At 46.6% G+C, this 15129-nt stretch overlaps 1 protein-coding gene across 2 annotated transcripts in view; it reads left to right on the forward strand.

The window, feature by feature from the left end:
- The window catches only part of ESRP2 (epithelial splicing regulatory protein 2), a 64027-nt gene that overhangs the window by 36182 nt on the left and 12716 nt on the right, over window positions 1–15129 (forward strand). For both annotated transcript variants that reach the window (XM_056862850.1, XM_056862851.1), the window contains exons 8-14: window positions 1390–1500; window positions 2917–3049; window positions 4536–4578; window positions 5365–5666; window positions 10410–10631; window positions 11891–12089; window positions 14250–14472. In XM_056862850.1, the coding sequence (XP_056718828.1) occupies window positions 1390–1500; window positions 2917–3049; window positions 4536–4578; window positions 5365–5666; window positions 10410–10631; window positions 11891–12089; window positions 14250–14472 (1233 nt within the window). The remainder of the gene's footprint in view (window positions 1–1389; window positions 1501–2916; window positions 3050–4535; window positions 4579–5364; window positions 5667–10409; window positions 10632–11890; window positions 12090–14249; window positions 14473–15129) is intronic.

The raw sequence follows: 15129 nt of genomic DNA on the forward strand, positions 1-15129 counted from the left end.
AGATAAAATGGAGGAAGAGGGTATGATGCTAAGCATCTTCAGATCCCCTATGGGGAGAAAAGTGAAGGATCAAATATCTAAATAAATATCAACTCGGGCACAGTTCAGTGGCCCCCAACCAACTCAGTCAAGTGGTGGTCTTAATACATGGGAGCCATCCTCAAGGTGATGTTCATATTTTTTGAAATTATCCTGTCTTCTTTGAGTCTCACACTTTAAAAATTTTTTTAGTGTGTATGCTATGTACATGTTAAAAACACATATGAGAAACAGCCGTTGTGTGTTTATACACAATGAACCAGATGCAAGCCGTGGGGCTGATTCCAAAGTTCTTACTTACAGAATGAGGTCGTCCCTCCCTATAACCTGTTATCCCACCTGTCCTTCAGGGAGCTTGTGTGTGTCAAGTGCCGTCAAGTCGCAGCCGACTTATGGCGACCCTTTTTGGGGGTTTTCATGGCAAGAGACGAACAGAGGTGGTTTGCCAGTGCCTTCCTCTGGACAGCAACCCTGGTATTCCTTGGTGGTCTCCCATCCAAATACTAACCAGGGCTGACCCTGCTTAGCTTCTGAGATCTGACGAGATCAGGCTAGCCTGGACCATCCAGATCAGGGCTTAGGGCTGTGTTTTATCCTCACATCGATATGTGTATGATGAGAGGGACTGGCTGGCCCAGGTTCACCCTGAGAGCTTCATGGCTGAGTGGGGAGTTGGGACCTGGGTATTCTTGGTCCTACGATCTCATACTGGCTCATGGAAAATAGTCTTTTACTTTGTGAACCAAAAGACACCACTTGGATTCAGCTCCATGTTTGGATGCAGTCCTGTCTGAGAGACGTCCTTAGAGGGACTGGTTCATTTCCCTTCTGGGGCTTGCCTAAAGCCGCCCTGAATGAGGCTGAGGTGTGACAATGTCTACTTCTAACATCATGGATTTGTTGTCTCTTAGGACAGCATAGGGCCAAACTACACTCTACAATTTCTGACAAGCCAGGTCTGGATTCCCAGAACGTGACTCACTTTTAATACTGAAAGAAACAGCAGAACTCTTGAGTCACTCTCTCATAAAAGAAGCAGCCATCTTGTGTTTGCTTAAATTTGAGCCCCCCACCACAGCCCTGTTCTGCTTAACCATGACTTGTAAATTTAGTTCCTACTAGCTTTTTGCTGAACATCTCCTTTTTGTGTTTTTTAAAGGGTGCTGATCCTCTGCTTTAATTTTTGGTATGTGTAGGCTCTGCCAAATAGAATGCTTCACATTTCTGTCAGTAGAAGATATTCCAATGTTGCTTGTTAGCCATGCCTTAAGTATGTCCTTACCGAGCAACTCCGAAACACTGGGTAAAAAGTTGGCTTGTTTGACCCTCTTTTTATTTTTATTTTCGCAGTAGTAAGTCAGAAGCAGTAGACAGTGAAACTGTAATACGTGCCAGAGGACTCCCTTGGCAGTCTTCCGACCAGGACATCGCTCGGTTTTTCAAAGGACTTAACATTGCCAAGTAAGAGTGCTAAGTGGGCTGTTCAACTTTTAGAATCAGTGTATTCCTAATCCCCCCCAATTCTGATACAAAATCTTGCCGTGGTTGCTTGTTATGTGCCTTGCCCAGGATATTTTCCATGAAATATATAGGGCGGCATGTTTTAGTGGAAGAGCTTATGCTTTGCTTGCAGAAGGTCTCTGGTTTGATACCCGGCATCTCCAGTTCAAAGCTCTGAGGTAGCAGGTGAACGTAAGCCCTGCTGGATCAAAATAGTGGTCCAACTCCATGGCCAGCAAGTCGCCCTAGAGGGCCAGCAAGTGGGGTGATAGAGGCTGAGGCCTTCCCATGATATTGCCTCCTGGTATTCAGAAGCTTCCTGCCTCTATGGGGGTTCCATGTGGTTGTCATGGCTAGTAGCTTGGCAATATGCTTGAAAATACCTTCTTCTTATCTTACTGTTCTTCTGTCTCAAAGGTCTTAACAGATTGAGATCCAACCCTCTTAAAGGCAATCGCCACAGCTAAATATTTAGCGACTGCTGAGGTAGTTTTCCGGTCTACAAGGGAAAACTGGACAGCTTTTGAGATGATAAATTCACATATTAAGAGGGAGGACAAATACCTTTCTCTCAAATCAGTCCAGATTTCACACTCCAATAAAATATATTCTGAGCGCGCAGTCTAACCAGATCCACTCTGTCTGAATATGCTATGCCTGTGAATCAGCCTTCCAGTGTGGCTGAGGGAAAAGAATTTAACTGAGCAAGCATAAATGCTCTTCTATAATGAGGAATCGTTAGGTCCTTTAAGTAATTCAGAATAGTACAAGGGAAAGGACTTGAAAATATCTTTCTCAGCCTGGGACCCTGAAAAGGTTCTGGACAACTGGGGAATAGACCGTGCTGATCTAGAAGGGTTCAATTAACTGGCTTGCTTTAGCATGACTCCATACATGCTTGAAGATGTGACATTCTTTACTGCCTGCTTATAAAGCCTTTTTTTAAAAAAAACATTTTTTTCAATATAAGGATACAGGAAAAAGAAAAGATGGGGTGGGTGGGTAAGTAAAACATAATATACAGATTGACAGTGCTCAAGCTCACATAATCCTTCATGACCCCAGATTGCTAACTGTAACAAAAATAAACTGATCAAAACTAAGCTGATCTACATCAATATCAATTTAATACAGTTAATATAAGAAAGTTACAAGCTATTATAGCCGCTTAGGAAGAATAAGTCTTGCTTGTCTACTGTGCCTATTATTGCTATACTACTATATTAGCTGTTTCCACAGTGCCTGATATATCCACATAATATAAAATATCTACGTATGTCTGAATATAAAACAACACCATTTTGAAATCAAACAAACGTCACTGCATATAAAGCCTTGAAGCACTCTTTTTCATCCTGTTCTCTCCCCACTCCCCAGAGGCGGCGTGGCTCTGTGTCTAAATGCCCAAGGAAGGCGGAACGGAGAAGCCCTGGTCCGATTTGTCAACTCCGAACAGAGAGACTTGGCCCTGGAGAGGCACAAGCATCACATGGGGAGCAGGTACATAGAGGTACGTCGCGCAGTGAAAGGTTTGAACGAAGATCTCTGTTGACTTTAAAGGGCACGGTCCTTGAGGGTTGCATCCGAAAGCCAAGCCAGAGGGGTGGCAAGTGACTTTACATATTTATCTGTGGGCAAAGGACATTGTGTGCAGGTGGTTTTAGTGATCTTACTGTAGTGATATTATGCCGTCCAATCGAAGAGACTGATACTAGACTTTGGATGTCACTAGAATGTGATTTGTGTGCGAGTGCATGGTTTTGGTTTGAGTTGAAGATCACGACCAAAGAAACCTTGGTGAAAAGGGATTTGTACCGGAAACCCTTCTCGTCATTTGCTTCAACTTTTGTCATTTGCTTCAACTTCTGTCGCACGCTCCAATATCCAATTGTGGTTTATCGAACTGATACAGGAGAACCCATTGGGTTACTAGTCTGCGTGTTTATGCACCTTGTTATTGGATTTCATTTATGTATTGTCAGACTTACGCTGTAAAGATGCTTTAGCTGTTGCAATTTTATTTATGAAGCTGCTTGTGTTTTCAAAGAGCAAATAGACATATAAATATGTAGTGCACTTCTTTTGGATAAAAATACACAACACAATTGTTGTTTGAGATGTTAATAACTATCCAGCAATAATGCAACCTGCAGCAGCACATTTTAAGATAATCAAAATTAGCAGAGGAATAAAAAGAAGTCATTGCAGTAAAAAAATAAATAAACAAGTCATAATCTAGACCAGAAACACTATAACCCTATATGGCCATGAAATAGGTGGAACACCTAAAATGACCCAGTAATAAAATAACTAAAGAGTGGGGAAAAACTCAGATAAAATCCTGGGCAAAAAAAATCTATCCAGGTGCCTAAAAAGCCAGAAGAATGACGAAGAGTTGGTTTTTTTTACCCCACTTTTTCTCTACCTTTAAGGAGTCTCAAAACAGTTTACAATCACCTCCCCTTCCCCTCCTCACAAGGCGAGGTAGGTGAGGCTGAGAGAGTTCAGAGAGAACTGTGACTAGCCCAAGGTTACCCAACAGGCTTCATGTGTAGGAGTGGGGAAACAAACTCGGTTCACCAGATTAGAGTCTGCCACTCATGTGGAGGTGTGGGGAATCAAACCAGGCGTGGAGAATCAAACCTGGTTCTCCAGATTAGAGTCTGCCACTCTTAACCACTACACTAACAAGAAGGATAGGTGTCAGGTGAGTTTTCAGGGGAAGAGCCTTCTCCGGATGAGGTGACACCACTAAAAAAGCCCTGTCTGATTGCCACCTGCCTCCCTTCCAAGGAGCTTACAATGGCAGGAAGGACGATAAAGGAGAAGGCTGTCCTTCAGGTACCCATATCTCATGCTGGAAGAAAAGCTGGGTCTAAATGGAAGAAGCAAATACTCATGTCTGAATAGGAATATTCGGAAATGGCGCTACATCTGTATTTGGGTTTGATAAAACTAATAGTGAGCTAACAGCGTTTTCTCTCTCTTTATTTCAGGTTTACAAAGCAACTGGAGAAGAGTTTCTAAAGATTGCTGGAGGTGAGGAGAAGTTGTAAACTCATCCTTGCGAGTTTGGTATTCTTAACCGCATTTAATGAGCAGAACAGCTGCGTTTAAAATGTTTAGCCTGATTAATTCTGATTGCACTGTTGCAATGTGGTGGTTTTTGCAAAGGAACAAGCCAAAGGGAGATCCCTGCCTTAAGGTGTTTGCATCTCAATATATTCGTGCATTCTGGTATGTCGGCAAACTGTGGCTTTCGCTTGCCGAAAATAGAAACCACAGTTTAAAAGTGGGCTTTACGCTTTCTTGTTTGAAAGGCAAGCCAAAAATGTATAGGTCACTGATTTGGATGTAGAGCCCAACTGTTGGGGTGTGAGGAACAAGGAAGGAAGGGGAGGAGGGAGTGCGTCGATCTGAGGCTCAGATCCATTAAACTGGAGCCAAGCTGTTCTCTAACTTGACAGTGGACACAAGTGAGATGAGAAATGTCTCTGTGGTCATTTATGCATGGGAGTTTTACCTGAGGTTTGTTGCTCACTGGACCCACACTTTCCTGTTGGGGAATCTCTGCACCAGCAGTCTCCAAGCTCAAATCAACTCCCCGCCCCTTTAAATGCTGCTTTGTAATTGGCTTACTTGTAGTGCTCGGGGGCGAACAGTGAGTGAAAGCACCCATGCATAAACACCCTGTGTTGAAAAAACATTCTTGAAATAACCCACCCAGCGTTACCTTTGTAAATCCCTCACCATTTTGGCCCCTGTCTTTATTCTCCTAGCTGAGAGGGCAAATAAATGAATTCTCCCCCTTGCCTTTCCAACCAGGCACCTCCAATGAAGTAGCCCAGTTCCTGTCCAAGGAGAATCAGGTTATCATCCGGATGCGAGGGCTTCCGTTCACAGCCACCCCTGAGGACGTCTTGGGCTTCCTTGGGCCCGAGTGCCCGGTCACAGGCGGGAAGGAGGGGCTTCTCTTTGTCAAGTACCCGGACGGCAGGCCCACGGGCGATGCTTTTGTCTTGTTTGCCTGTGAAGAGTATGCACAGAATGCACTTAAAAAGCACAAGGAGATCCTTGGCAAACGCTACATTGAACTCTTCAGGAGCACAGCGGCAGAAGTCCAGCAGGTTGTAGCAATTCTGGTCTTTTTTCTTGCATTGATTTGTTGCATGTCATTTGTGGGGTGCCCCGTGGCGCAGAGTGTTCAGCTGCAGTACTGCAGTCAAAAGCTCTGCTTACGACCTGAGTTCAATCCCGACGGAAGTTGGTTTCAGGTAGCCGGCTCAAGGTCGACTCAGCCTTCCATCCTTCCGAGGTCAGTGAAATGAGTACCCAGCTTGCTGGGGGTAAAGGGAAGATGACTGGGGAAGGCACTGGCAAACCACCCCACAAACAAAGTCTGCCTAGGAAATGTCGGGATGTGACGTCACCCCATGGGTCAGGAATGACCGGTGCTTGCACAGGGGACCTTTACCTTTTTAACCACAGAGGACTTGGGCATAGATCAAGGTGCATCCTGGCATCTAAGGGCAGGTTCTGCCTGTAACAGCAAGGAGCCCACTCTCGCAACTCTTGGCTTGTGGCTACCGCTTAGTTTTTGCTCCAGGTCAGCTGGCAAAAGAGTTTTCTGCACAGTGTGTCAGGAACTGCAGCTGTCTTCAAAACAATCCCAGCAATGCCGTGAAACTGCTCTGAGAATCAAATCAAATCAAACTCTGGGGCCATTTATTCATGGTAATTAGCAGCGCGTTTCAGGTCTGAATTGCCCCGCATATTTTTTTTAAAAAAATTTACATGCTGAACTGTCATTCCGGAAGTGACTGTGAAGCCGACGCATACCTGCTTTGCATTACTAAAGAGCTCACTTAACGCGATCTTTGGCGTTTGTTCAGTGTCTGAACAGTGTCTGTTCAGTCTACTTAACTGGAGAGCCAGTTTTGCAGTTCATTTGTAGCCCCATTCACATGTTACAGTGAATGCACATACATACTACCTGTACATGTGTACCTCTGTTTGTAAGAAAGAGCCAATGTGCATGCAGTTTACCAATGAAACTGGGGACCAGTACCTGGATAAATGTGGAGTTTCAGTCACATGTTCAGTAGTACATGTGTTGATGGTAACATAAGAATTACTCAGGAGCCAGTGTGGTGTAATGGTTAAGAGTAGTGGTTTGGAGCGGTGGATTCTAATCTGGAGAGCCGGGTTTTATTCCTCCCTCTTCCACATGAGCGGTGGAGGCTAATCTGGTGAACCGGATTGGTTTCCCCACTCCTCCACATGGCGCCAGCTGGGTAAGCTTGGGCTAGTCACAGCTCTCTTAGAGCTCTCTCCGCCCCACCTACCTCACAGGGTGTCTGTTGTGGGAAGGGAAGGAGATTGGAAGCCGGGTTGAGTCTTCGTTAAGTGGTAGAGAAAGTCAGCATATAAAAACCACCTTCTTCCTCCTCTTCCCCCTTTTCTTCTTCTTCCTTCTCCTCTTCCTCCTCCTCCTCTTCTTCCTCCTCTTCCTCCTCCTCCTCTTCTTCCTCTTCCTCCTCTTTTTCTTCTTCCTCTTCCTCCTCCATACAAAGAACTATCAAGTGTCACTGTACACAGATTGAGCGTGCATTCCTTGTAACTTGTGAACAGGGCTATGTGTGTGGAGGGGTGGTGGTGGGAGATTGCAACTGTCTTGTGGCTGAAACATCTCCAGCTGAAAAGCGGCCAGTTGACCTGGAGTGTGGCCTGCTGCCGGTTGGCTTGGACCTGTGACTCACTGGTCTCCTCCCTCCCCCCCCCCACGGCTCCCTCTCCTCTATAATTAGTTTTTGAACAATGGGCCCCCACGGGCAGCCGCTCTGCCTCCAATTATCTCTGTCTGGTTTCTGTCTGTCGGGAGGGACGGGTAGGGCACTGCTGCAAAGAAATCCCCCAGGGAACTGGAAGGCAGCGCTAGAGGCAGAAGGGAGGGCGGAGGGGGGTGTCCCCAAGCTTGTTATTTATTATCAGATGGGGGTGTCCCTTTGTCAGGAGGCAGGAGCTGGTTCTTTGTTGGTGTTTTGTAAGAATTGGTGGTGACGCTTTGTAGGTGATCTTATAGGGCTGCCAACCTACGGGTGGAGCTTGGAGATCTGGAATTACAACCAGTCTCCATACTACCGGGATCAGCTCCCTTAGAGAAAATGGCTGCCTTGGAGGATGGACTCTATGGTGTCATACACATGAATACATGAAGCTGCCTTATACTGAATCAAACCCTTGGTCCGTCAAAGTCAGTATTGTCTACTCTGATTGGCAGCGGCTCTCCAGGGTCTCAGGCAGAGGTCTTTCACATCACCTACTTGCCTGGTCTGTTGAACTGGAGATGCCAGGGATTGAACCTGGAACCTTCTGCATGCCAAGCAGATGCTCTACCACTGAGCCACAGCCCCTCCCTACCCTGCTGAGGTCTTTCCCCTCCCCAAACCGCACCTTCCCAAATTCTCACCCCCAGATCCCCAGGAATTTCCCAACATAGACTTGGCAACCCTGTTTCTGGAGGGTCTTGAAATGTAAAAGAAAGCAGGGCAGGGAGCAGACCGGCCGCTTGTGAAATTCAGTCAGCCAAGGCATTCCGTGGAAAATGTGTGATCCCTCTTATTATAATGTGTGTTCAGTACATGCACTCCTTTGTGGAGTTTACATGAAAAAATAGGCAGCCGTGTTGCTCTGTTGCAAAACAAAGTACCTTTTTTACTAAGACCGAGAACAACAAAAGCATCGCACACCACGTTGTTCTATTTTAGTCTTAGTGAAAAGGTGTTACGGGGCTTTCCAATGTTGCCAAGATCAAAATAACACAACGCAGTGTGTCAAGTGTATAATGTGGTTTTGGTGGCATTGGGATGTTGCTCAAAGCAGCCAAAAGAATAACACAACCTACACTTGGCATACTGTATTGTGTTACTTTGGGGTAGTCTTAATAAAAGCTCTTATGTGGCTTTTTCTTCTTGGATTTCCCTTTTGGGTTTTGTTAACACAAAGTGGGTTATCTGAGACTGCTAATCCAGGAAGTGGTTCTGGTTAGCTTTGGGGTGGGACTTAAGGTTGCCACCCTCCAGGTACTAGCTGGAGATCTTGTGCTATTACAACTGATCTCCAGCTGATAGAGATCAGTCCACCTGGAGAAAATGGCCACTTTGGCAATTGGACTCTATGGCATTGAAGTCCCTCCTCTCCCCAAACCCCGTCCTCCTCAGACCCTGCCCCCAAAACCTCCCACTGGTTGCAAAGAGGGACCTGGCAACCCAAGCAGGACTGCAGAGCAAAAGGTTGCCAACTCTGTGTTGGGAAATTCCTGGAGATTTGGGGGTGGCATCTGGGAGTTTGGGGAGAAGAAGCTCAGCAAGGATATGATGCCATACAGTACACCCTCCAAAGCGGCCATTTCCTTCAGAGGAACTGATCTGTGTAGTCTGGAGATGAGTTGTAATTCCAGGAGAACTCCAACCTCCCACCTGGTGGTTGGGCAGCTCTAGAGTAGCCTTACAGCCTTTGTTTGTTGCCATAATGGCTGCTGTGTGTCTTGGTCCCTCTTTGCTCTTCCGTCTGTGAGGCAAGGGCTTTATATAATATTTTTGGTAATGTTATTGACTTTTGTACTGGCCTTTGACAGTATTAAGTGATTCAGTTAAGTGAGGCAAGGGCTGATGTCATGTGGGTTGGGGGTGTGGGGGAAATTAGCCACTGAGTGTGGTACAACTCAACTCCATCCCCAAATCTCCAGGAATTTCCCAACTCAGAGTCGGCAACCCTATTTATCTCCCCCCTGCAGTTTCTCACAGGCTCCCATCTTCCCCCTACTTTTTTTCTCTAGAGCAGAAACTTCTGGTTACAGTTGAGGAACCGCTCTCTATCCTAATCCCAAATTTTGAAAATTTCAGCTCCTCAGATGGGTTTCAGATTAACTTGCTTTCTGCCGGCAAGTCCAGCGGCTGCTTTATATGAAGATCTCAGGTTCTTGGGCAGCTGGCTTTATTTCCGTATGGTTTATACCGCTCGTCATATCCTGAGAATTTCAGACAGAAACAGCCATTACTTATGAAAGAGAGATTTCTATGTCCTTGAAAATATAATTATTAATTTTCAATTGTTTTAGATTATTAGCCTATAAGTGTTTGGGATCCGGTGAGGCAGGGAACAACAGTAGAAAATCTTACAATACCAAAATCCAAAAGAGTTAATACTACTCTTTAACACCCAAGCACCAAACAAGCATGCCACTGTAAAATCAATGGAGCGCAACCAAAGCAAAAATCAATTTTCGAAGTGTGCATTGGAGAGGGATGACACCCACAAATAAAATAGGTCACCATTTTTGCAAAATGCCTGCGTAAATAATATTATTTCATTTGGAGCCTGAAATGGGGAAGCCAGGGGCCAGGAAGCAGCCCCTGACCTTCTAAGGAACAGTAGGATTGACTTTTGAACTATCCATTAGGGTTGCCAACCTCCAGGTACTAGCTAGAGATCTCCTATTACAACTGATCTCCAGCTGATAGAGATGGGTTCACCTGGAGAAAATGGCCGCCTTGGCAATTGGGACTATGGCATTGAAATCCCTCCCCTCCCCAAACCCCTCCCTCCTCAGGCTCACACCCCAAAAACCTCCCACTGGTGGTGAAGAGGGACCTGGGAGCCCTACTATCCATTGATATGTGTGTGTATAAAATACAGGCTGATTAGTTCAGTTGCTAATGATTTGCCTACAGATTACCCTAATTTGTAGTGTACACTTATCCCTGCTTGCTAATGATTCTGTGGATGTGTTCTGACTGCGGGTCCTATCTTGGAAAGTCTGATGTTCTCCTCTTTTTTCCCCCCCACCCCACCAAACTGTTTGCCAACAGGTCCTTAACAGATACATGTCAACGCCTCTGATTCCCACACTTCCCACTCCCATCATTCCTGTCATACCTCCTCCTTACACCATCGCTGCTGGAAGCGTGCGAGATTGTGTCCGGCTTCGAGGTCTGCCATACACCGCTGGAATCGACGACATCCTGGAGTTCATGGGAGACGCCACGGCGGATATCAAGCCCCATGGAGTCCACATGGTCCTTAATCAACAAGTAGGGGAGCTCAAAATAGACGATGCAGTAAGAATAGAGTGGGGTGGCTGGAATTTAGCTATCTGGGGAACAATCCAATATCTCCCAGGCTCCTCTTTAAGGGGGAAGGACTGGTGGTTGTCAGGACCCCTCGCGTTTGGACTTATGCATTTGTTTATATCCTGCTTTTCTCCCCAACGGGGAACCGAAGAGGCTTAGAATGTCTTTCTCCCTTCTTCCATTCTCTAACAACAACCACCCTGTGAGGTAGGTTGGACTGAGAGCATGTGAGTGGGGATTCGAACTGGGTCTCCCAGGATCCTCACCCAACACACTATCCACGACACTGTTCCAGCTCTCTCTTTAGTCAGCCCCGTACACTCATAGCTGAGCTCGTGTCTTTGCAGCAGCAAAACTACTTGGTTTCAAGTTTATGGGCACTTTATGGGTAGGGTTGCCAATCTCCAGGTACTAGCTGGAGATCTCCTGCTGTTCCAATTGATCTCCAGCCGATAGAGATCAGTTCCCCTGGAGAAAATAGCCTCTTTGGCAATTGGACTCTATGGCATTGAAGTCCCTCCCCAAACCCTGCCTTCCTCAGGCTCCACCCCAAAAACCTCCCACAGGTGGTGAAGAGGGACCTGGCAACTCTACTTATGGGGTTTGAACCAGGACCCTTGTGTGTGCAAACACTAGTTCCCTACTCCTTGCTACCACCTGCTGGTCAGAGGAGGAACTGCAGGCAGTTCAAGCCAGGAGCAGAATGTCCCTAGTTCTAGCAATTGGGTCACTCTGGAGAACCAGTTTTGTGCCTGTTCTGCTCTCTCACTCTAGGAAACTTTGTTGTTGAGGGAAGCTGCTAGGGAAGCTGAAAGCCAGCATGGTGTAGTGATTAAGAACGGTAGACTCTAATCTGGAGAACCGGGTTTGATTCCCCACTCCTCCACATGAGCAGCAGACTGTATTCTGGTGAACCAGCTCAGAGCTGGCAACCCTACTACCCAGTCAGTCCAATTGCCAAAGCTACCATTTTATCCAGGGGAACTGATGTCTATCGCCTGGAGATCAGTTGTAATAGTGGGGGATCTCCAGCCACCACCTGGAGGTTGGCAACCCTAGTGGGTAGCCTTGGGCCAGTTGCGCTCTCGCTCTCTCCCTCCTACCTTACAGGGCTGTTGTGAAGAATCATGTAAAAAGCCCTGAACTAAGAGGTGGCAGGGTTACAAGCTCGTTCTGGGACTCCTGCCTACTCTTCCTCAATTCCGGTTTCCGTTCTTCAGGGCCGTCCATCCGGCGACGCTTTTATCCAGATGAAATCTTCGGACCGGGCTTTCCTGGTGGCTCAGAAGTGCCACAAGAAGATGATGAAGGACCGTTACGTGGAAGTCTTCCAGTGTTCAGGAGAGGAGATGAATTTTGTTTTAATGGGTGGCACTTTAAATCGTAGTGGCTTGTCGCCTCCCCCGTGTAAGTTACCATGTAAGTCGCTGGTTCTTCCGCTCTCTCTGCTGCTAACAGCTGGTGCCTGGTAGGTGCTCACACGCTGTGTCCCCCCCTCGCCCCTCTTTAAGTCTTTTGCCATGATCTGTAATCATCCTTCTCGGTCTCAATGGAATTGGTTGCGGGAGCAACCGTGGGCATGATTGAAAGCGTTTTTGTTAGGGCGAATCAGTGCTCCAGGCAGGGCGGGGGGCCACCTGCTGATCTCCCCCTGCCCTACCAGTTAATTCAGATCAATGCTTGCAGCCCTCACCCATACTGTTTTCAAGAACAGGGAGGGAGAGATGTTTCACACACACAAGTTCTCATGTTATCGTTCCCTCTGCTTCTGTTTTGGGCACCCTTTCTCCCCCCCCCCCACTCTGCTGTAAACCTCACCTGCTTGGCTATGGATTTTTAATTTTTATTTGAATGGGAACCCATCTTCTGTAGCCGAGAGTTCTTGTTAAGCTGCCCCTTAGCACTAGGGAGGTGCCTGTCTTTGGGGACAGCTTGTTATTGAAGACGGCATCTACTGGGACAAATTCTACCAGATCGAGAAAGGAGTGATGAAACCAGATTGGTTTTTTGCTGCCTTGTAAACAGTTTTACTGTACGCTGAATGACGGAATCTCTAGTTTGGGGGGTAGTTTACCAAAAGGTGGTTTGAGAGTTGGGCCTTTACATAGGACTGCGACCTTCCGCTCTTGATGATCTATATTTCAGGGGTTTAAGGATGCACCGCTTAAAGATGGGAGGAAGAGCCTCTCAAAGAGGAGGTACCTTTTGTTTCAGGGGCGACTGTCGCTGTGCAGATGTCACAGTTGCTGTCTTGTAGGGTTGCCAGCCTCCAGGTGGTGGCTGGAGATCTGCTGTTACAACTGATATCCAGCTGATAGAGGTCAGTTCACCTGGAGAAAATGGCCACTTTGACAATTGGACTCTATGGCGCTGAAGTCCCTCCCCTCTCCAAACCCCACCCTCTTGGGGTTTAGAGGCCCCCCCTCCAAAATCTCCAGGTATTTCCCAACCCAGAGCTGGCAACACTACTGTCTTGCCTGTGCTGATCCAGCTGAGACAGCAGTTGACACTTCCAGTGGCTGCTTTTAAATCATCCTCTAGAAACAGGGCAAATGCAAAATAAATTACTAAGAGGATAGACCAGATCTTGTGACGAAATTGTGTGTGTGTAGAGAGCTGTCAAGTTGCAGCCGACTTGGGGTGACCTCAGCAAGAGGCTTTCAAGGCACGTGAGAAGTGGAGGTGGTTTGCTATTGCCTTCCTCTGCAGAGTCTTCCTTGGTGGTCTCCCTTCCAAGTACTCACCCTGTTTAGCTTCCGAGATCTGATGACATTGGCCTATACTATGTCGCCTTCCCTCCCAGTGACAAAATTAGTTGAAGTTAAAACAAAACAATTCCCCCCCCCCAAAAAAAACACATGCATGTTGCTTGTGCTTGTAGCAGAAAAAGCCCACTCTTGTGAAACTTTCAGCCATGAGGTCTAGAAACCTGGCCCCGCAAATGCCTGTGTAGAGTTTTTGGGATCCAAAGTAAAGCGCAAGTCAGTGGTAGAACAATAAATTGAGCAGCAGTCAGTCACAGAAGCAGCGACAAGACCAAACTTTTGCAAATAAACCTTTTTTGCATTCTGGTAGCTGAAGGAATATAACGTTGAGTTCTCCAAATCTACACGGGGTTCCACTGCTGGAAGAGGCCCTGGTTGCCCTCTCCATCACTCATCAACTGATTTCTGAGGGTAGGATGCCCACAGAAGAACCTCAGAAGGTTAACTCAGATGAAGCAGCTTAGTACTGAGGCCCTGTCTAGGACGCCAAGTTGATAACTTGGGTGGGAGGGCAACTCTCATCTGATCGAGGAGGGGGCTTCTGTCCACCTGCATTCTCTTTAAGGCGGCACCCACATGTCATCAGCTGTTGCGCTGCTGTTGCCATAATTTGCAACTGGGTGCTCCTCCCTACCCAAGAAGGTCCGGTTCCATATGAGACCATTGAGCGAAATCCAGTGATGTGTGGGTGCCCTTGCTTGCAACCTGCAGATGTGTTGAAACAAATATCCACCCCAAAGGCACAAGCCTCACTAACTTTCTGGGTGTCTTCCCCCCCCCCTTCTTCCTCTGTTGTGCTGTGACTTCTCCTTAGGTCTGTCACCTCCAGCCTACACCGCTTACCAGACGGCGGCGGCCATGCTCCCGGCAGAAGCGGCAATATACCAGTCACAAGCGCTCTTACCCCCCAGCAGGACTCAACAGGCTTCAGCAGCAGCAGCTGCTGCCGCTGCTGCAGCTGCCGCCAGTCCAGCTGTTACTTACTATCCGACTCAGGCTGCTCAACTTTATATGAACTACACAGCGTATTACCCCAGGTAATGTGTGTGTGTGTGTGTGTGTGTGTGTGTGTGTGTGTGAGAAGTACTATCAAGTAGCACCCAACTGATGGCGACCCCTTATGAGGTTTTCAAGGCAAGAGACTCAAAGAGGTTAGCCCCTAACCTAACTAAAGGTAAACGATGTATGGGGTTACACATGATAACTGCTGCTAGAATGACTTTTGCCAGACATTGGAAACAAAAAACGACTCCAAAGATAGAGGAATGGTTGGTTAAAGTAAAAGAAATATATGTATTAATTAAGTTAACAACATATCAGAAAAATGGTGATACAGTGAACCTAGATGAGCTATGGTTACAAACTGTAAATAAAATGGAAAATCTTATAATCAAGGGTGGGAAAGGACAACTTTCTGCGATAACAGTCTTAGCTATTTTATAGAGGACTAAACCGTGAAGCTGAAATATAGAAATTCAGGGTGTGTTTTCTTAAGTTTACACACACACACACACACACACACACACACACACACACACACACACATATTGTATTTTAAATTATGAAGACTGCTATATGTTTTTTGTTTTTGCTGTTGTTAATTTTATTGAATAAATATAATTTAAAAAAGAGACTCACAGAGGTGGTTTGCCAGTGCCTTCCTCTGCATAGCAGCCTTGGTATTCCTTGGTGGT

This window comes from Euleptes europaea, chromosome 17, assembly GCF_029931775.1.
Source record: "Euleptes europaea isolate rEulEur1 chromosome 17, rEulEur1.hap1, whole genome shotgun sequence".
In the NCBI taxonomy this organism is placed as follows: domain Eukaryota; kingdom Metazoa; phylum Chordata; class Lepidosauria; order Squamata; family Sphaerodactylidae; genus Euleptes; species Euleptes europaea.